This window comes from Siphateles boraxobius, unplaced genomic scaffold, assembly GCF_051911475.1.
Source record: "Siphateles boraxobius isolate OS27281-9 unplaced genomic scaffold, OSU_SipBor_1 25, whole genome shotgun sequence".
In the NCBI taxonomy this organism is placed as follows: Eukaryota; Metazoa; Chordata; class Actinopteri; order Cypriniformes; family Leuciscidae; genus Siphateles; species Siphateles boraxobius.
In genome coordinates, this window is record NW_027508866.1 from 4,607,109 (window position 1) to 4,630,642 (window position 23,534).

General features: G+C 39.5%; 1 protein-coding gene across 3 annotated transcripts in view; it reads right to left on the reverse strand.

Annotated features, from left to right (window-relative positions):
- The window catches only part of dab1b (DAB adaptor protein 1b), a 92,503-nt gene that overhangs the window by 52,793 nt on the left and 16,176 nt on the right, over window positions 1-23,534 (reverse strand). For all 3 annotated transcript variants that reach the window (XM_077242092.1, XM_077242094.1, XM_077242093.1), the window contains exon 2: window positions 4,249-4,602. In XM_077242092.1, coding sequence (XP_077098207.1) covers window positions 4,249-4,315 — 67 coding nt within the window. In that variant the 5' untranslated portion in view covers window positions 4,316-4,602. The remainder of the gene's footprint in view (window positions 1-4,248; window positions 4,603-23,534) is intronic.

A 23,534-nucleotide genomic window follows, 5' to 3' on the forward strand; every position in this document is an offset into this window, starting at 1 on the left:
ACAACAGTCCGGTACGCTACAATGACTCTTGCTCGTTGCTTGCGCCATTTGTTTACCTATTGCCCTGATCGGGGAGGAAGAAGATTTCCAGGACGATTGCGTATTTCCAGTCACAAATACGGAAGTTGTGAGAAAGGTCTATGGGTGTTGTTTCCAACATGCGCTGTAAGCGATCAACCAATCACAACAGACTGGGCCATCTGACCAATCAGAGCAGAGTAGAACAATCACAACAGACTGTGCCATCTGACCAATCAGAGCAGAGTAGCTCTCAGAAAGGAGGGATTTGGAGAGACTGATTCATCCATGGAGTTGTTTGAGAATCATTGAAAAATGTGGTGATGTGCAATGTATTATGAGAAAATTAAAGATTTTTTTTTATTTTTTATCTTTGATGCATGTAAACCTGTTGAAGGAGACTCCAAAACAACAGTAGGATAATTTAAAATAGCATAATAGGGGGACTTTAATTTTAATCAATATTAGGCATTATGCCTCTACCGCATTCACTGACTTTGCAAGCAACGGAATTGATCAATAAATAAATAAATGAATGGGAGATTGTTGTCCGATATTCTGATTTGATCAAAGGATGCTCAGGATGAAGAGGTCATCAACTGACATGGTGTACATCTGGACACAAGACTGGTTGCATAAATAAATATTAATTCATGAGGACTGATTCGCACTTTTAGTTTTCTTTTAGAGTTTAGCTCTAACCCTGATCAAACACACCTGCCTTGCAATGGGTTGTGGGCAATATTAGCCATTACAGTGTGAGAATGCATAGGTATGCATAGATATATTCCTGTTGTAAAAACCACAGAGATTTAAATTCCCGAAGAAACGAGATAACCTTTCACAGTTTTGAATGTGATGGTTTGTGTTTTTATATGTATTAACTCAGTATTACAGGGTTTTAAACTATGGTTACTTAGCTGATGCCTTTCTCTTGTGTTTTGTCTTAGATGAGCAAAATCATCTGCTGAAGTCTATTGCAGATATAGATATTCATATGCGTCTGTCTAACTAGGGCTGGAGCTGAACTCTGCAGGAAAGTGGATGTCGAGGGCCGGTGTTTGCCAGCCCTGGTCTAGGGGCCGGATTTAGACCACAATCCACTAATTGGTGACTTCTGCTCTACAATGTAAGTGTTATGGATATAGCACCTTTTAAAACACTTTATAAAGTGCTTTACTGAAAACATGAATATCATAAATATTACCAACATTATAATTTAAATAATAAAATATAAGACAATAAAATAGAATCATTGTATGGAATTTCATTGTATGGAAAAGAGCAGTGTGAATATAATATCTAATTTTATAAAACCTTTTTCATTCATATGGCACTTTGGAATTAATAAACACAATTCTTCACAATTTATACTAATGATGAAAAAAACTACCACTTAGTAGTAGAAATGTTTCACTCATTTTTCAAGTGCATTGCAGTCAACAAGATTTTGTATCGTACGTTTAAAGAACACTGATGAAAGTGTCTCAGTGTGCTCAGCCCAGAATCCCATATATCTGTTGCCATTATTTCACAGGCCGTGTTCATTTAATAAAAGTTTGACATCTGCCATACGTTACTATGTGTGTGTTTGAATAGCTTGCATGACAGCTGTGTTTGAGAATCAGTTTTCACATGGATTTTTGTTGGTGAGCTGCAGTTGCTATGGAGATGGAAAAATTCAAGGATGAGGCAATTTCATTTATCATTTATGGGCAGTGAGAGCAGGACACAGATATACTAAATCTCTCATCAGAGACAATATCAAAACATGACAGCTAACAACTAATCGTCATATGTTCCATTTCAAAGTGGCACTCAACACTGCATCTTGTATTGACGCAACGAGGAACGTCCTCAGCATGACCGGTGTCTGAAGCACCTGTGAAAACATGCCAAATATCATTGGCCGACGACAGTCCATGACGTCATTAGAGTATAGTGAGTATAGAGGGAATGCATTGACGTCACTTTCCCTCAGCCGGACTGAGTGGCAGAAGAGCTGCTACGTGATTTAACAGGGGAAACTGAAACGCCAGTAAAACAAACAGTTATCAGTTTAAACTAAAGGTCGAACTCGATATAGTGTTCCTTACAACTTAAAAAGGTCCAGTGATCCATGGATATTGACATGCAGCCAGGAATTGTGTTTCCTGATATTTAAATGTGCCTGATTTCAACGCCGGGGAAATACATAAAGCAAATTTGTCTGTAAACGCTTGATATAAATACAATATAGGTAGGTCTAAACCTGAGTGATCACTTATATCAATGTTATATATACCATCATATCGTCACGCCCTAAAACTTGTGTAGTTTTTTGTCAGTGTTTATTTAAAAACATCCAATTATGCAGAATATTCAATGGAAAATATTTATTGACATATTGACACAAAATGATAACTGTAAATACACCTTTCTCTGCCTGGATCCAGTTGTTTCTGTGAATTGCAGCGAATCCATTTGCTTCTCTGTTCTCTAGCTTTCAGCAGTCTGTAAATATATTCCTCAGATTTCTTGTCAAATATAGTTGAACAGTCAATCTCAATGCTCTTTTCTGTTTTAGTGACGTCACATGCATACCCTCTATATGAGGGCGCCTGATATACGTCATCAGCTTTTTTGTCTTCAGGAGCTGTTTGTGAATAGCGTGTGTGAAGGCATTCTAGGCTAACACTGTCTCGTTTCCATTCACGTCTCCTTCAGACAAGTTGATGACGTGAATCATAGGCTCCTTCTTATCCTCACAGGCACTCTACTAATGACATCATGGACTGTCATCAGCCAATAATATTTGCCATGTTTTCACACATGCTTCAGTCACCGGTCACGGTGAGGGCCTTTTCCCATAGCGTCAATGCAAGATGCAGTGTCCCGTTCCCCTTCTCAGGAAACCAGTCGTAACCTGAGACGTATTGTTCAGTCCAGATCTTAATGAGGAGATGATTTTATTGGCTTTCCAGACTATAATTGCCAGAACAATGTAAATTATTGTGAAATAGTAGAGTAAAATGTTTTTTATCTTTGAGGTGCAGCAAAACTCACCTCTGTCGTTTTAAACGACATAGAGGTGAGGAAATAATGCCAGTATTTGGTATTTTCTATAAAATGATTTATACAAAAATCTGTGTACAATAATATTAAAGGATGAGAAAATTATTTAAATAATGGCAAATATGGTGAGAAATATTTGTAGATAATAAACAGTGAGTTTGGAATGTTTGCTTTAATTGATAATGAAAGGAAAGACAAGAGACTGTGGTAGCACAATGTTTGCACAAGGACATTAAAGAAATTCTTAAAGTCCCCCTGTAGTCAATGATTTTATCGCTTAAAACTTATCTTTGATCACCAAAATGACATATTTAAACGTTTTTTCATGTGAAAAAAAATCTTCATGCCTTAAACTAGATTGAATGCAACTCTACACCCTTACCGCATTTAGTATATGCGGAATCATTCATATGCTAATTAGCCCCGCCTCCACTCGGCCAACTTACTGAGGTAAACGCTGCACAATGGTGTCGCTGTTTACAACGTCGGACACAAAACGATAATTAATATGATTAGCCTTTTTCGTGATTATGTTATTAAACAGCTAATAATGTGTTGCTAATGTTACACAAACTATGTTCCCGTTCGCCATCTCAGTCTGCCTTCTAACAATCATCAGAAACGCTTCTGAACAACTCATAACATCAGTGGAGAAAGGCATAACATCATACAACCACTATATTTAATCTTATATTTAACAATATTATTACAACAACATTATTTTCCTGTTATCACTGTAAAGCTGCTTTGGAACAATCTGCATTGTAAAAAGTGCTATATAAATAAAGGTTACTTGACTTGACTTGACTATATTGCTTAATATAACCGATTTTTCATATCAACCGAAAAATATACTGGGATAACCTGGCTTCTCTCAAGACTCCCCTAATAGTTCGCTGTTAATGATACAGTATGCCAAAGCCGGCATGTACGTGATTGGTTACAAGGTAGTTTGTGACGTCAGAAACACCAGCGATTTCAAACCGTGTTTTTGATACTGTTTTTGGTTCACTGCAGTTTTAAGGAGAAAATACTCAGCAATGGTGTTGAGTAATTACTTTTTCTTAAAGCATATTAAAAACACCACATAGACATATAAACAACATTAAAATCTTGATTTTCACCACAGGGGGACTTTAAAGTTGATGTCATTAGCACCTCCGCCACTGAACTGACCTTTTCTCCTGGACTCCTTTTTAACAGTGAGTTTGACATCTGCTTGACGTTCTGCCTCTGTTGACATCCTCCTGTGTCTCTATTCCTCCCAGAAGCATGGAGATGATTATCTCGTAGTATCCGCTAGTCATCGGAGGCAAATTCAAAACGCTGCATTATTGTCCCAGTCATCTGAGGTTTATGTCCAGTATTCAAACACAAGGATCTGCTCCAGTTATTGCGATTGTCTATATTTCTTCTGTAGTTTCCTTCATATAATTTACCAGTGTTCCTCTGATGTGTTCGCAGCTGATCCGGTGGCATTCACATTATTTCATTATTCTTCATCTGCGTCCAAACCACTTGGCTGTGACACTATGGAGAAATAGAAGAGGTATTTATCACAGATTGTACAGATTCTGCTATTAATCATCATTGTATTGCAATGCATTTCATCTTTTCAAACTACAGATCTTTGATCATAAAACTAAGCATTAAATATCATCTTACTAAGAAATTGGCAGATATAGAGTGACTAATGATTTTTATATGCATTTTATGTAAGCTATACCGTTATAACGATCTTTAAGTATTTTCCCATTGAAATTAAATTTAAATCCTATTTTCTTTCGTATCTCTATAAAGGATACTCTATCATATTTGATACGCAAATTTCTAAGGCCTCTAAAAAAGTGCTTTGCTGAAAAATGTGTTGCACTAAAGACCGATGAAGCAAAGTAAAAGGCCTTCTAGTATAATTGTACAAATGTTCCCCTTCAGGTCATTGTACGCATATCTTCCTTGCTGTGAAATCTTTACTGATTTTTTATAAAGTAAATGTAAGAATAACTTATATATTGTTAGTAATATTTCAAGATGAACACTTATTGGACTGAAGCAGCTTTGGTTTACTTGATTATCCAGAGAAAAATCATGAGTCTCAAAAATGATCATCAGGCTTTTGAGGAAGTTTTATTTGTTCATCTCTCAATCATCAACGTATTGCATTATATGTTTTAAAAGTACAGTTGATCATAAAACTAAGCATTCAAATATCATCTCACTAAGACATATGTTATTATTGGCAGATATAGAGTGACGACTGAAATTATATGTATTTTATGTAAGTAGTTGCTATACTGTAATAAAGTTCTTGTTGATTTACATTACAAGCATCAAAATTTCATTTTACATTTTAGCCATAGAAATATTCAATACCAAACTGGATATTTTTGCTTGTTTTGAGTGTGATTAATTTCACGCGGTGACCATCTTTGAAACGCCTCTCGGGCAGGGATTTCAGTCATGTAAGTGCAGCTCCTAGCTTTTTGAATGGGGAAACATCAAATTCTCCAAAGCTGTACAACAAAATTCATATTTGAAACTACCAATAAGACCTGACATGAACTGCCTTATTAATGAGGTTTTTTTACTCAAATGGCATTAAAAAAGCGCATGTTTCAGGTTGGTCAAGCCTATGCGAATGGCAGCTGCAGTGATGTAATGACTTTTACCAACTGCTGATTGGCTCTTTTATTCAGAAGGCGGGACTTCTGCCATATTACGTGCTGCAGTTTCCCCCATTCATAGTAACACGAGTGATTACTCTATAGGTATTTGTATACCTATAATCTTTGGTATCATAAAAGAATAATGTATCAAATTTGATAAATAAAAAAACCTCATTGTTATTATTAATAGATTTTGTATAAGTTTCAATAAACATTTCTGTTTCAAAAAATCTGATTACTTTGAAGGATTCATCAGTGCACCAAAGAAAAAAAAGTTCATTTAAAAATAAAACTTTTAGATTTTAAAGTCCCTGTGTCAATAACTTGATCCCTTAAATCTCATCTTTGATCACCAATATTACATATTTAAAATAGCCTTAAAATATCTTGAATGTAACACGACACCCATGCCTCATTTAGTATGCGCGGTTCTATGAATATGTAAATGAGCCCCGCCTCCACTCACTCACTCACTCAGAGATCCACTCGTTGACGATCACACGTTGATCTGATTGGTTACAAGGTAGTTTGTGACGTCAGAAACACCAGCGATTTCAAAGCGTGTTTTTGAGACTGTCTTTGGTTCACTGCAGTTTTAAGCAGAAAATACTCAGCAATGCTGTCGACTTATGAATTTACACATGGTTTGTCTTAAAGCATATTTAAAACACCACATAGGGGGACTTATTTAAAACACCACACAGGGGGACTTTAAGTTGTATTTAATAAATATTATTCCTAATACATTCCAAGAGATCTAACAATTCTGATCAGTCACATGTAGAACATGCTTCTCTATCTCCAAAGACGTGAGCGCTTCTGCTGGTGAAGTCATGCATCATTAATGAACACGCTTTCATTCGCACAGAACTGATGAAGGTTAGGAAAGCATCTCAGGCAGCAGATCGGCACGTGTGCTTGTCCATCTTTGCATCAGAAAAGGAATAGGCCGGCATTGTCAGTCTGGGACAATGCATTTTTCATTATGAACATGCCTGTGTCTGACAAAAGCATGATTTAATGTGATGAATGACTGCTCTTTAAAGCCCTTTTTAACTAGGTCACCACAGCGCTCAATCTGCTGTGTGGTGAAAGAGCTCAAGCATTGCCTCTCATCTGGGTCAGAAGCTCAGAAGCATTGCTATTGCCAAAACTGTCTCACAAATATGCTTGCGTATATTTTTCATTTGGGGCAAATTTGACAGGATTGTAATCTGCTATCCGATTGTCACACATCTTCAGGTTTTCTTATTGTTTCATTTTGATTCAAGCCATGTGCTTTTATTTTTCTGTCTTGATTGTCTCTTGTTGTAGGCTATCATTCGTTTCCGGTGTATTTATAGCCATCATGTTTTGAATATTGATCAAGTTTATCCATTTCATGTCATGTCTAGTTTAATTTGTACATTTTCTTCATTTGTAGATCTTTTAATCTTTTCCCTTAGAAGGCAGATGGAGGAAAACTACCGTCTCAAGAGACTGATAGCTTTGGGGGAATGCTGAAGACAACAGGACGATGAGGAGAGAAAAGGTTTAAAAAAAGCAAGCACAGCAACAGCGCACTGTAGTAAAAAAAGCATAGTCGTAGTCTTTATTTACAGAATGACATTGCTAACTACTTATCCGGCATGCATAATACAGCGTTATTAGTAGTTTTCACAGATCCATGTGAACGGGGATCGTTTTGATAACATTGTCATCTGTATAAAGAAAAAAATCTCGTTTTTAGCTCACCGTTATCGTGTGAACGTACCCTAAAACAAGACTAAACAAATCCTGACACTAGTCAGCACATGTCGCTGTGAATCTGCGTGTCTCTGTGTAAATGAACGGCACAGTTGAGTCTGATACACACACTCACACACACGTGACACTCACAGTGTCTTAATATACGAGGGCATGAACGCTGCTCTGATTCATTTGTGGAAATCAAACACACACTGAAACTGAAAGATCTTCACGACAAACCGTCAAATTAAAAGTTTGGTTTAACTTCAAGAAATTATGACAGAAATACATCACCACTGTATACTAAATTGTAATCCACAAGGAATATCATACAACCAAGAATCTTTCTACATCCATGTTTTAAACGTACACAGTGCTGTTGTACAGTAAATGCAATGTTATGTTGTAAATTGCATTTTAAATTCAGCTTGATGAATACCTTGAAACTTTAACAAAGTTTATATAAATTTGTATTAAATTTGATTTCATGGCGTCTATTTGAATTTCAGTTTGATTTCAAGGTCTAACAAAAATGTAAAAAGCATTTCCTTCCCCATTAATGGTAAATGGTTATCGGGATAAATATTGATATCGTATGATATGGAAAAAGAATATTGTGATAATATTTTTGTCCATATCGCCCAGCCCTACTTCTTGGCATCACAGATCTACCGCTGACAACTTCCAGTGCAATCCTCTATACCAGACACTCAATTATCAAGCCTATTTGAGTAGTTTTTCCCTAGCCAATGGTGTCCATTCATCCACATCACAGTCTCCACATGTGATCAGTGCTATCACTACAACCTGTAGCACTAATACACTGTTAACTGGGGAAACACTTGTTTTGTTTTCATACAAATAATTAACTTGACCATAAATGTTTTATTTATATATATATATTTATATATATATATACTACCATTTCCAGTACCTTTTATTTTACATGTTATATGTATATTATATTATGCATGTTATATTTTATTTAGGGTAACACTTTACAATACGGGTGCACTAATAAGCATTAATTCATACTTAACTAATGCACAGATAATCATGAGTTAATGTATGACTCATGAATAACTAAACCATTAATTAATGATTACTGCATCAGCAACTAATAAAGAGTCTATATGATTAATAGATTAAGTAATAAATGAATTGCTATTAATTAAATGTGTCCTCATGTATTCATTCCTTAATAACATATTTTATTAACTAAAAGTGTAAATTAATGTGTTAATTACCACAATTAGTCAAAGCTATGCACTTCGACTTCCAGTTGTCTGCTTTAATTAATTATTAGCTAATGATTTGCAAATCTATCATTATGTTATGACTTTACTTGTTGAGGCACATGACTATTAACTAATTGTTAAGTAATATGTCATTATGGTTATGGGTTTTGTCATCCCCACTAAAGGGCTGTGGGGCAGTTGCACATGCAGTGAGTGTAATGTCAGAGAGTGTTTGAAGGATGGGTAAGTTGGGCCGCACACAAATATCAGGACACCAGAATCTGAAATACTGACACTGTTACACCGTGTTTAAACTGGACGAGACCATTACAGCTGTCTACACTGGACATGACAGACCATTACAGCTGTCTACACTGGACATGACAGACCATTACAGCTGTTTACACTGGACATGACAGACCATTACAGCTGTTTACACTGGACATGACAGACCATTACAGCTGTCTACACTGGACGAGACCATTACAGCTGTCTACACTGGACATGACAGACCATTGCAAGTCCATTTGTCCTTCATAACAGAAGTAGCGCAAGAGCTCGGAGTACGTCAGAAATAGAGTAAGGCATCAGTTTACTGTTGGGTTTTTGTTGTGTCGTGTAGCATTGTGTCGCATCCAGTGTTGTATCACTGATTACAATGGGTTCTAGTGTCTTTGTCTGGTCTAGACACAGTGTTATGAAATAGCAGAGCTTGGCCGCATGTTCTCAGTGTTCTTCCTTTAAATCCTAGAGCTCAAGCTTATCTGACACACTCCTGTTCCATGAAATGTTGGATGCGGTGATTCATCTGGCACAGTGGAATCCCGGTTGTAAAAGGCGGGAAATTGAAATCCATAGTGTGGATGTCAAAACCAAAATAATTACATATTACTTAACAATTAATTAATAGTCATGTGCCTCAACAATTAATTAATAGTAATGTGCCTCAACAAGTAAAGTCATAACATAATGATAGATTTGCAAATCATTAGCTAATGATTAATTAAAGCAGACAACTGGAAGTTGAAGTGCATAGCTTTGACTAATTGTGGTATTTAACACATTAATTTACACTATTAGTTAATAAAATATATTATTAAGGAATGAATACATGATGACACGTTTAATTAATAGCAATTCATTTATAACTTAATCTATTAATCATATAGACCCTTTATTAGTTGCTGATGCAGTAATCATTAATTAATGGTTTAGTTCTTCATGAATCATACATTAACTCATGATTATCTGTGCATTAGTTAAGTATGAATTAATGCTTATTAGTGCACCCGTATTGTAAAGTGTTTCCTTATTTAGTACTGTCCTGAATATGATGATTTACATAAACTGTGTTTACATATAGTCCACAAGACAAAAAATAGCTGAATTTATAAAAATGACCCAGTTCAAAAGTTTAACTGCTCAATGTTCTTCAGAAAAAATCCTGCAAACTCAGTTTTTCAGCATCTTTTGCATATTGGAACCCTTTTCCAGCAATGACTGTATGATTTTGAGATCCATCTTTTCACACTGAGGACAATTGAGAGACTCAAACACAAGTATTAAAAAAGGTTCAAACATTAATAGGTGCTTCAGGAGGAAACAACATGCATAAGAAGCATCAAAAGTTTTTGAATTTGAAGATCAAGGTAAATTGTACTTAATTTGTCTTTCAGGAAACATGTAAGTATCTTCTAATACTACCGAAGGAAAGTACTAAATGAAATGAAAAAAATCTGAAAAAATCCTTCATCCTGGTCAAAAGTTTTCAAATTCTTCAATTAAATGTGCTGAATGACATTATTGCTTAATGGTTTTGTAAAGTCATGTCTCCAATAATTATACTGCATGCAATATTGTGCTCTTATTACTGCATGATTAACACTCCATGTTGCAAGGCCAGTATTAGTCAAAATGAAGAGAGAATCTGAACCGAGGTCATGTGGTACGCTTCAGTAGTAATGAGATCAAGCGTGATGTCGTTCCCCTGCAGGGTCTTCTGCTCACTATGCATCATATCTATCTGTGCTTCTCTTTTCCCTTTTGTGGTAAACTGTGTGAATGAGAAATGCACAATTTTTGGAGCAGAGGGAAAAAGATATACGGGGAAAGCAACTCATAATTACATTATTTTCTGTGTTCTTTATAGGACTACTTCACAACTAAACAATGTTGAGATGTTCTGAAGAAATGCGTGTAACAATGCCACAAGTCACCTGTATTCTCTTAAAGGTGGGGTATGTGATTCTCTTTTTTGTCCATTTTTTCAAAATAACTTGAAATCCTATTCCTAACCCACTTACAACCACTGAGTTAGAAGCACTGAAATGAAAATTAAGCAATTTAAACATCTGTTGAACGGGCAGGACTCGAAAAACTCCAGCCAATCATTTCCAAGAACACCTGGAATCATTGGACAGTAAGTTCGTCAATCAAACATTGTATTTGTACAATCGTTTTATTGTACAAATACAATTTGTACAATCAAACGCATTGTAACGCCCCTCCCCCCAGCACGCGTGATCCCCTTCGTGCGCATACTCAAAGCTTGTGACGCATGCGCATCTCGTCAGTAAAGCCGGTTCCATGATTAGTAGTAAATCGTCATTACAATCTCTCGCACATCTGAGTTTTCACTCGTGTATGATTGCGCGTCCATGTTCTTCGAATGGGTGGAGTCAGAGCCAGCGTTGGAGGAAAGAAGGTAGGACCATTTGAATTGTGTATTTTCAAAATCTGCCGGTCGTTTTCCAAATCACATACCCCACCTTTAATTTGTAATGAGCTTGCTAAATTTGCGATTGTTTTCTGCCTTGACAAAAAAAGCCATGCTGCCAATACACGTATGTTTGTAGCTCAAATAAATAATGTTTTACCCTATTGGAGAGAGTCTGCCTTGTTACCTTGCACATTTTCATCAGTATTTAGATAATTTTATGTTACATTGTAAATATAGATTAAGAACATGTGCTTTGAAAACACCTGCTGGCGAAATCCCCGAGTGGCAAATGAGAAGAGACGCGGTGTTTCCCAACCCTGTCCCTGGAGGCATCAACAGTACATCCACAACTCATCCAACGGTTTGATGAAAATAGTAGTTGTAACCATTTCATTAAAGGGTTTGTGACTTTTCTTTGATCCTAAGAGGTCATTGTACTAAACAACTCTTTAAGTTAAATCAACTATCCGTTAAAATCAAGCTCCCAAAAAAATGACTTTTCTACTTCCTCCACATGGTAATGTCATGCAAGATATTTTCATAAACCCCTTTTCCACCAAAGCATTTTGAGAGCCGGTTCGGAGCCGGTGCCTACTCGCGAACCGGTTCTTTGTGTTTCGACAGCCAAAGAACCGGTTCTCGGCCAGGAAAACTGGTTCCAAAGCGGCACCAACTCTTTGCTGGACTAGAACCAGAGAACCGTTCTTTTACCACCGTGTCATGCTTACAGCGGGGCTGGAGGCGGGTTTAGATGTGTCCTAAACATATTTTATGACCGCAAAGCCAGGAGAAACATTTGCAGAAATACGATGTAGTCCACCATTGTAATTATTATGCTTGAAGTTGGCGCAAGCGTTTCTAGCTTTTTTTAAATTTTATTTTTTTATTGAAAACATTATGTAAGCAAAGAAGAAAACAGTCAAAATACAGAACAAATAAACGGAAAGAAAAAAAGACACAAGACAGAGGTACATAACTAATCAGAAATTATTACATATCAAAGGAAAAGATTAAAAGACTTACTTATTTCAATTGTTTTTAAAGCCTTCATGGTACACAAGTTAGAGATAATCCCAAAATAATGTACTTGCTAGCGTTTCTGTATGGCGACGTACACAGTGACGTAACGACGTCGTTCGCTGGGCGCTCTAGTCAGTGGGAAAACAAACCGGTTCTGAGAAGGTTCGCAAGTTGAACCAACTCCGAACTAACTTTGAACCAGCACCAGTTCCGAACCAGTTCTTTTTTGGTGGAAAAGGGGTAATAGAGAGGTACGCACAAAGATTATGATGTTGGGGAATATCAGAGAAGAAGTAGTTCGTGTTTGGTCATGGATGTGGAAAATATGACATGAACGCTCAGTCACACCACTAGGCTACCGATTGTAATCAATGAAGCTGATATAGCCTAACACTCACTTCAGTTCTGTACTCTTGAGAAAACTCCTATTAACAATCAATGAAGCTTCATAAACTGCACATCATATACCTTGCTTACAGTGTGTCTAGATGTTTGTAGTTTGTGAGAGTGCAGAACTCACTCATGGGAATGCATGAACAACTCTGGCTTTTTGAGTGGAAATCTTCTGCGCAGTGACTAATTTAAACACTTGGTCATTGGTCATTGCATTCATGTGCTCAACAGCCTGTGATTGGATATAATGCTTAACGCTGCAAACAAGTTACAAACAGAAAGCAGTGACACTGGAGGCCTGTTGCATGAAGCCGGTTTCAGTTGATACCCAGGGGTGTGTTTCCCGTACAACGCTGTAACTCGCCGCTAAAAGCATCGTTGAAGAAATTAACTAGCGAGTCACGACTGTTTCCCGAAACCATATTGTCGCAAATTGGTCGTTCAACCACGTTGGTTAATGATGTCACGCAGGTGTTGGACTTCTTTTAATGAATCTGATTGAGATCAAATTACTGTTAGATCTTTTGCTATAAATTATGGACATGGTATCTGAGGACTATTTCTCATTTTTATCAGTTATTTGCTTAATTTCCAGATTCAATCATAGGCTCGTTCTTACGTACTAGAGCACGTTTGCACATGCGCACTCTTCAAAAATGACGCTTTAAATCTCTTGACACACTAAAAGACGTAAATGACATCTTTATTTATTCTAAATAAAATATACAGATTGTACTGTGGGGCGAGCAGAACGAGGCCGAGGGGCGTGGGAGACGCACTGTCTCGTACAGTGTTGGGAAGGATACTTTCAAAACGTATTTCATTACAGAATACAGAATACATGCCCAAAAATGTAATTTGTAACGTATTCCGTTATGTTACTCAATCTGAGTAACGTATTCTGAATACTTGGATTATTTGTTGCAAATAATAAATTGAATAAGTGTAGGAATGCGGTCATCACATCCTGCGTACTAAACAGGCCTATGCTGGTGTGTATTTCTGCATGTTCCAACTGACTGAATGTGTTATAGGCCCATGTCTCCCTGAAAGTGCAATATATTATAATTTGCTATAGAAGAACAAAGACTGTATGTTGCGGTCACCGCTGCGGTGATGTGGTGACTCGTACATGTAACATGTAAGGGTGGCGCTGCCAATAAAGCACCTAAAAGCTGTCTCAAAGAACCGGCAAAAGTAATGATTGAATATGTTAGTGTCGGCTGCAAAGATGAAGTTGACGATGCTGACTCGCGATCTTCGCAGCAGCCTAGTGAACGCGCCGGAGAGAAATGCACATTTCATACGGATTACATAAACAGAGAGCAGTCCGTTTTCTTTTGTTATGAATTGTTCTGTTTAAAAGTAGACATGTCTGTGAGGCAAGTAGGCTAGCCTACCTTATACGCTGAGTTTCGGTTCATTTATGAGACGAGCCCCAGTTCACGCGCTGGCGCCTCCGTGCCGTGATGTCTATTGTCTGTTATAATTACTTCTTATTTTTTAAATCCAGGCAATTGGTTGATGAAACATTGATTCAAATTTAGATACAATTAATACAAATCGAAATTCACTTTAAAAAAAAGGCTTTGTGCATCTGTCTGATGTCTCTGTGTAAGTTTTAAAGCAGTCTTTTAGTGCCGCTTTTACGGAGTGGTCACCTCCGCGTAACACTGTTTTTTCCTCATAAATGCCAACAAGAAAAATAAAATAAAATGAATATTTTATGTTCTGTGGAGAGCCAACCCTTCTTCATCCGGTGTGGGTTTTACTTTTGGTTTTCGCAGTGTAGCCTAATTCACAGAAGTAGCCTATTAAAACATATTTGGACTAAAAGTTAAATATTTTTTGTGTCACGCATGTTTATTTCCCATATTAAATATAAAACGCATGTGTATACAGATATTTTTCTAATGTCTGGACTCCTTTATTAAGGGAGTATGGATATATAAACAGACATTTCAATATATTGGAATTAAATGCATTTTCTGATAATGTATATTTCAAGTTTTGACTGCAAATGATTACGTCCTGGAATTGCTCAATTTTAAAGAATTATTCCTCAACTAGTTTTGTGGTGTAGGTCTACGTATTTTATAATGTTAACTTCAAATAATACTAATAGTAATTTAAAGATGTGTTAGCATTGGATCTAGACGGGAAGGATAACGCACACGGGACACAGGTTCGTGGATCTGAGTGTCGCGATTTCGGTTTCATATTGCATATCCTTAGCTAGTAGCCTACCTGATACAACTATAAAATAGCAAGGTGACCAGTAAAATTACAGCAGACGACTACCCCTGGCTAATTAAAAAAAATATAATAATAACTTTAAGATGCTTCTTCAGGTTGGAGGTGGAGTCTTTGGACGCTGAAAGGAGGATGGTTGCTTGCAAGCAAAGGTTACACTGCACAGTTATATTTGTTCTCCCTTCTCTTTCTATAATGTGAAATGCTGTTTGAATTTCCAAGATAGAAACGCATTCTTGCCCTGGCTTTGTTGCTCCTGCTCCATCTCTACCTCTAGCTCCCGCTGCTCCTCTTCCGACTCCATTGTGGCTGATCACGCAAACCGCACATTATTTCGTTTTCATATTGGGGCTTCTGGGAAATGCATGGAGTTGCCTTAATTTATTTAGAGAGCGAATAAACTCGTGAAACAGAGAAGTATCGTCATGTAATCCATCGATTTCATCAATGTAACTGTATTCTAAATACCAACTATTTGAATTGTAACTGTAACGAAATACAGTTACTCATAATTTGTATTCTGAATACGTAACGCCAGTACATGTATTCCGTTACTCCCCAACACTGGTCTCGTATCTCTCACTGATACGAGGTAAAAGGAGGAGCGATGACAGTGAAGAGTGAGAGAGGCCAGGCCTGGACTTGTTTTATTTTGTTATATGTGATAGAAGTCGTCCGTGAGGGGCTTTTACTTTCATTTTGTATTTGTTTTATTTTGTTATTAAATTCCTTAAATGTTTGCCGGTTCCCACCTCCTTCTTCCAATAACATCTGAACTGCGTTACATACTGAACTCTGCTTCTAAGCAGAGCTCGAATTCTGTCGTTCCAAACACACAACTTTGCGATGCTGTTTGCGAATGTTCGTTAGAACCATGTTTTCGGGAAACACAGACTCGTTGAACTGCTGATAACAACAGAACTTGCAACCATAGTTGGCTAACGATGTTTTTGGGAAACACACCCAAGGTAAGTTTGAGATTAGTTTGAGCAAACTCTGGTTTTCAGGCTCAAGGAGGTATATTGTTTTTTAGCTCCGGAGCAGGTTTTATTCTGGGTTAGAGATCACAGACCAAAACTGATGCAATAAAGCCACTCCCCCTGTGTCTCTTGATTTAAAATAAAGCAGTTTAGTGAAAACTTTTGCTGCTAATTATTTATTATATTTATAATATATTATTGATAATTAATATAACATTTTGCATTTAAATGAATACATGTATAAATACAAGCTTTAATACATATAAAAAGTATAAAAAATAACTAAGAAGTTATTTATAAAAAGTTTTTAAATAACTAGGCTTAAGTGTTTACTTTTGAGCATTTTGTGAACCTAAAGACATTAGAAGATTTAAGGATTAGTTATTTGCAGTAGCCCTAAGCGTAATCTTGATTTATGCAGCCCTTTTTTAATTACTGCGCAAGGAAAAGCCATCCGAGCAGTTATCGGGATACAGGAGCTATTTGATGTGGATAACTGTAAACAAGCTGTGTTTTGATGTTGACTGATGTCTGTGTTGATCGGATCACGGATCACTGAAACATTTAATGTAAAAATATAAAAGTATCAGAAAAGTATCAGTATCAAAGTATCATGAATTAAACATTCTATGAACCTCAAAGGATAAGCAAACTTGTTATTATCTCTAAAGCTGTTTACACATAAAAGGATCTGCATTTTGCTCTATGCATTAAGTTGACATGGTGCTTTTTATCCATTCATCTCTTCTCCAGACTGCAGTGATGCTGAAGTCTATCCCAGCGTCTCGGGCCGTAGGCAGGAAAACACCCGGATGGCCAGGACTAACACATTCACACAACTGAGCACAATTGCTCCATTTCACCCATGCTGCATGTCTTTGGATTGTGGGAAAACAGGAGGAGCCCCACAACAAAAAAGGGAGACCATGCAAACTCCAGACTGGAAGAACTCTTGGATCAGCAGTCAATTGAACCCTCTTGCTGTAATATATGATAGTGCTCCCACTGAGGCACCTTTCAGTGTTTACGCAAATGTACAAAAATGAATGTGGTCTAAAAACACTATTTGTAAAAAAACCTATGAACACTAATGATATCACATTGGCCCCATATAAAGACAGATTCCTGACCGAAGCAGTTATAGGGTCTTTCAATCAACTGGAGTGGAGATACAGAATCGCTTTAACCTCGAGCATGAGCAGATCCGTTTCAACTCTGGAGAAGAAAAGCGTTTGCAAGCGTTCTGTTTTTCCACTTGCAAATTCCTCCATGTAAATAGCGAATCCGCCATGGTGCGACCACAACTGTCTTTTAAAGGGAATGGGAGACGAGATTCTGATTGTTTTTTTGCACATGTGATACACACAAAGTATGTACACAATTGTGTGGTTTTTTCATTTCCCTTCTTTGGAAAATGTATATTGTAATGAGTGAAATGATTGCATTATTGTCTTATGTTGTGCTAACATTCAAATTAACATGTATATATTTACATTTATATGGGCGGGGAAAAAAAGAACTCTTATTTTGACATGCTGGCTGGAGAGTCGCGGACGAAACCGTGAACTGCGCATGGTCCCTCATATCTGCAGAGGAGCTGTGAAAGAGCAGACGCGACTCTCTCGTTTCTTTTCATTGAATCCTGTTTTGCAGGTAAAAACATGGACATTCAAAAGAGTTATGTAACTATACCAGCGATTGCACTATCACTATTACTGTTTAGTGAATGTAAAGTGTTATATGTGTTTTAGTTGATGACGTTTTGTTTGCCTTGATGTATGCTCACTATAACATGACGAAAATGAGATAAGTTTGCTCCAGTGCTCATTATATGTAGCTATACTGTTGTATTAATATTTTGTGTGTCATGAAAAGTTTGTTTGCTCGTGTTAATTAGTTAATATGTCGAGTTTAGTGTATCTTTGAAGCTCTCTCTGTGATCGTGTTTGGCGCGCTTGCCTTCTACGTGATCGGGCACTGATAGAAACGTAGGAAAAAAAGTGAATTGTTTCACAATGGTTTTAAGGAGCAAGTGCCTTTTTGAATGCACATTTTCAGAGTTCATGTGAATTAAGTTCATACTTAATCGCATCGTGTTAGTGAATATTGGTATTACTAATTATAAAACACAATATATATATATATATATATATATATATATATATATATATATATATATAAATATATATAAGTTAAATGTTAACTAAAGATGGTAAAGGGAAGAAATGAGACAAAAGGTGATCTATTTTGGTGTTGGTGACAAAAGTGATGTAATAAGACAGACAAAAGAATGTAGATTAATGCTTTAAAAGCAACTGTTGTGCTTAATTGATTTATTGTGCATTAAATAAAGATATCTGCAGAGGAGCTGTGAAAGAGCAGACGCGACTCTCTCGTTTCTTTTCATTGAATCCTGTTTTGCAGATCACAGTAATCTGTCAGCTGGGTCTCCTGAGCCGGGACCTGTAACAGATTCTTGGGGGCTCGTCCGGGATCCACTCCAGGTGACGCTAGGAGGCGGATCCAGAGATATCAGGACCGTGGGACAAGGTGGCACTGGGGCTAGAGGCCGGTGGCTACTGCATCAACGGTGACAACGAGACGCACACAGAGGGCTGAACAGGCGGCTGTCTTCATCCTGAGGTTAAGGCAGTTTCGAGAAGAACAACAGAGAACAACGTCATGGCAGATCGTACGAGGAAACGCTTGGTGTGGGATATCAGAAAAGATCCGATTAAGTACGAGGTAAAGACTCATTTGAACTTGACCTGGAAGACAGTGAGGGGTGTTTCGAGTACATCGATGCCTTCATGTTAAGTGAATCTTTGCTCGAGACTGAGGACCAAGGTATGAGTGAACTATTGTCATTGCAAGAGACTGTAAAATCAGCAAAACAGATTTGCACTGCTGTATGTACATCTGATGTTGATACAGACACTCACCTTACACATACGTTACATCCACCTACCACTGATGATCCTTATCTGACATCAAATATTGCACCTGACTCTGGGGGCGTTAAGGGGGCTGTACCTGAAACAAACACAGACATGCGTAAAATGCTTGCAGAGTACGAAGAAATTAGCAGAAAAATTCGCCAGTACATGACACCTACCCAGAACACTAACTTGACCCAAACTGTAGCACAGGGAGGCGCCACTACAGCACACACGTAGCAGACTGAGCAGCAAAAAAATTTAGCTCATGACTTTGCGTTCCCTATGGGGCGGTTTAAGTATATCCAGCCCCGTGAGTTTAAGATACATGGAGGCCAGATTGGAGATAATTCGTCAGACATCACGTTCAACAATGTCTGCAGGCAAATGGACAGCGGTCTAAAAGAGAGCTTCAGCGATGTCGACGTGGTTAGAGGGGTGCTGCAAATTATAAAGCCAGGCATTTTTAAAGATATGCTGATGAACAAAGATGACATGACGGTAGCTGAACTAAAGGGATTCTTACAATCACACTTAGGGGACCGAAATAGCACAGAGCTATTCCAAGAACTAATGTGCACCAAGCAGAGTGAACACGAAACCCCTCAACAGTTCCTATACCGAGTCATGGGGTTGAAACAAAAAATACTCTTTGCGGCTAAACAAGCTGATTCAGACAGGAAATATAGTGCAGCTACGGTGCAGGATGTGTTCTTACACACTGTGTACCAGGGTCTAAGCCACCGGTGTAAAGATATTCGCAGCGAGCTGAAACCCTTGCTAGCCGATAGTGATGTAACTGACGATGCTATCCTCAGGCACGTTATGAAAATCACAAGTGACGTGAATGACAGGCTGCGTCGACTGGGCCCACCAACCAGAGCAAAACCATCCATGGCTAATAGTGCCCAAGTTAGAGATGAAACTGGCGGAGATGTGAAAGCTGCAAAAGGGTTTGCTGCAGAAAAAGGGCAGAACGATCAGATTAAGCTTCTTACTGCTAGGATTGATGCTCTAACCAGCATGGTAGACGCTATACAACACTCCATGCCAGTACGAACGGAGGGTGGCTGCCAATGCTCCTCTAGTCAACCATCCTCTCGCAGGGTGAGCCGCTGGCGTTGCTGTCCACGGTGTGCGGAGGAAGGGCGACAGGACTGTACTCACTGTTTCATCTGTGGTGAGGATGGACACCAGGCAGTGGGTTGCCTACGACGACCTCAGCGACAGGGAAACGGGAACCGGCTACTGCAAAGGGGCAACCAGTGACCGCACAGCAAATGCCCCAACCAGACGTTGCTCCCCCAAAGCCGGCCAGGCCTAAGGATGGAGAAGTGCTAGAATAAGAACACAAGCAGCAGGGACAAACAAACAAATCTATAAATGAGGTGAGGTCCAGGAGCCAAGGAGAAAGTGTTTTGGGCTCCAGTAAGACCAAAAATGACAGCATAATCAAGTTGATCGGAAGCAAGGCACTGACCCAATGCAACTTGAATGGCTTGACAGTGAGGGCATTACAACACAGGTGCCCAAGTCAGCATGGTGGACCGTGAGTGGAAAGAGAAATACATGCCAAGTGTTGAGGTGAGGCCGCTTCGGGAACTTCTTGGGTGTAAAGATGATCTGAAAGTTTACGCTGTAAATGGAGACCTTATCCTATTTGACGGCTGGGCGGTCATCACAGTCAACTTGCTAGGAAATGAGGACCCACGTCTATCTATTAATGTCCCATTCCTGGTGAGTAAGATGCCAATTGAGAGACCACTCCTGGGTTTCAACTTAGTTGAAGAACTGATTCAAGGGCAGTCTGAGCAGTTGATGCCAACACTTACCTCATTACTGGCCGGGGCTATTGATATCCCTCGCGAAAAGGCACAAACTTTAGTCAAGGTGATCCAAGCTGCTGAAGAAGATAACGGAGATGGGCACTTGAAGGTGTTCCAAGAGGGGTAGTTATCCGGGCAGGACAGGTGACTTGGGTGAAGTGCAGAATCCCTTTGAAGATGAGACAGTCTGACGCGGTGGTCTTGTTTGAGCCTCATGAATATAATGACCAGTTAAGATTCTTGGACATTGGAGAGGGGCTCCTAGAAATACTACCCCAAAGTGACCCTTGTGTTTCCGTACCCATTGGAAATAGTACAGGGGGTGATGTGACCCTGCCACGTGGCACGGTGATTGTAACATTACAGTGGATTGAGAGGATATTAGTGGAGCCTGGTAAAACAAGTGAGCCAACACAGACAATGATCCATTCTGTGACCACTCGAGAGGATGAGGTGAAAACATCATTGTGGCATCCACCCGTCAACCTGGACCACCTGGAAGAGGGGCCAACGAGAGGTTGTTCAACGAATGTTGTATGAGGAGTCTGGTGCCTTCAGCAGAGGTGACAATGACATTGGTTGCATACCCAGCTTGCAGATGCCAATCACACTTAAAGACGACATCCCGGTTCAGAGGGGGTACTCATCAGTGCCAAAACCCTTGTTTAACGAGGTAAAGAGCTACATACAAGATCTCCTAGCGAAAGGATGGATCGTCAAATCAAAGTCACCATACGCCGCTCCAGTAGTCTGTGTCCGCAAGAAGGATGGCAAACTGAGGCTCTGTGTTGATTACCGTCTTCTGAACAGGAAAACCATCCCTGACCGTCACCCATTGCCTAGGATACAGGATCTAATTGACACCCTTGGAGGATACTCCTGGTTCAGCATTCTCGACCAAGGCAAAGCGTACCACCAGGGGTACATCGCAGAGTGATCCAGACACATGACAGCATTCATCACACCCTGGGGGCTGTATGAGTGGGTCCGGATCCCCTTTGGGTTGTCCAATGCGCCTGCTGCCTTCCAACGCAGTATGGAAGAAATGCTTGACTCTTTCAGAGATGAGTGCTGCATCCCATACTAAGATGACGTCTTATGCTATGCGAGGTCCTTTGAAGAGCATGTTGAGAACATCCGTGTTGAGTGTTGAGGGCCCTCCAGCATCATGGGGTAAAGCTGAAACCTGCAAAGTGTGAAATGTTCCGGAGTGAGGTCAGGTACGTCGGACGGCTGGTATCAGTACAAGGAGTGCGGATAGATCCTAAGGACCTGGAGGCTGTCCGATCCTTAACAACCAGGATTCCCCAGACTGTAGGTGATGTGAGGAGGTTACTTGGGTTCCTCAGCTACTACCGTGCTTTCATTCAAGACTTTTCCAGGACAGCAAAACCCTTGTACGAACTGCTGCAGGGGAAGTCTGGAGCAACACTGGATACTCGCAGCAGGAAGAAAGCTAAAGGCCCACAAGTTCCCTCCAGAACTCCAGTAGAATGGACCAGGGACCACCAACAAATCCTGGAGGAACTAATTGGTATGTTAGCAAGCCCACCTATCCTGGCATATCCTGACTTTAACTTACCCTTCACGCTCCACACTGACGCATCTGAAAGGGGCCTAGGGGCTATCCTATACCAGCGACAAGATGGGAGGTTGAGAGTAATAGGATATGGATCCAGAACATTGACAACGACGGAGAGGAACTACAGATTGCACAGTGGTAAACGTGAGCTCCTGGCATTGAAGTGGGCGGTGTGCGATAAGTTCCGGGACTACCTGTTCTATGCCCCACACTTCACAGTGTACACCGACAACAACCCCCTGACATATGCGATGAGCACGGCAAAGCTCAACGCAGTAGGCCATCGGTGGGTCGGGGAGCTGTCTGACTTCCGGTTCGATGTCAAGTATCGGCCAGGAAAGGTCAACATCGACGCAGACACCTTGTCTCGTCTTCCTCTGGACATTGATGGATACACTTCACAGTGCACGGAAGGGCTACCCGCGGGGGCAATACAAGCAGCATGGGAGGGCAGTCACGTGTCGAAGATGAAGGACGTGGCCTGGGTCGCTGCCCTGTATATGTCGACTGGGGAGGATGAACCACGTCAGCCAACCACCTGGTTGCCGACAATAGGACAGGAAGAACTGATTCAAGCCCAGAAAGAAGATTCTGTAATCTCTCAAGTGAGACAATGGAAGGAGGAGGGTGTCACCCTGACAGACAAGATGAGGGGAGTTTTGACAGGAACCAACCGAAAGCTGATGTATGAGTGGAATAAACTACATCTTGAGGGAGGACTCCTATATCGAAGAACAAGGGATAGAAAACAGCTTGTCTTACCGAGCAATTACAAAAAGCTGGCACTTGAGCACCTCCATGACAAGATGGGGCACGTGGGTACGGAGCGAGTACTGAGCCTGGTGAGGGAACGGTTTTACTGGCCATACATGAAAGCTGAAATGGAAGAATATGTGACCAGAAAGTGCCCGTGTATAAAACAGAAGAAACCGACTGTACATGTGCGAGCGCCCATGGGTAGCATCGCAACACACTCACCTATGGAGCTGGTCTGCATTGACAACCTGCACCTGGAGCCGAGCCGTGGAGGATATGAATATATCCTGGTCGTCATGGACCATTTCACAAGGTTCGCCCAAGCCTACCCAACCAAGAACAAGTCAGGGCGGACTGCAGCTGAG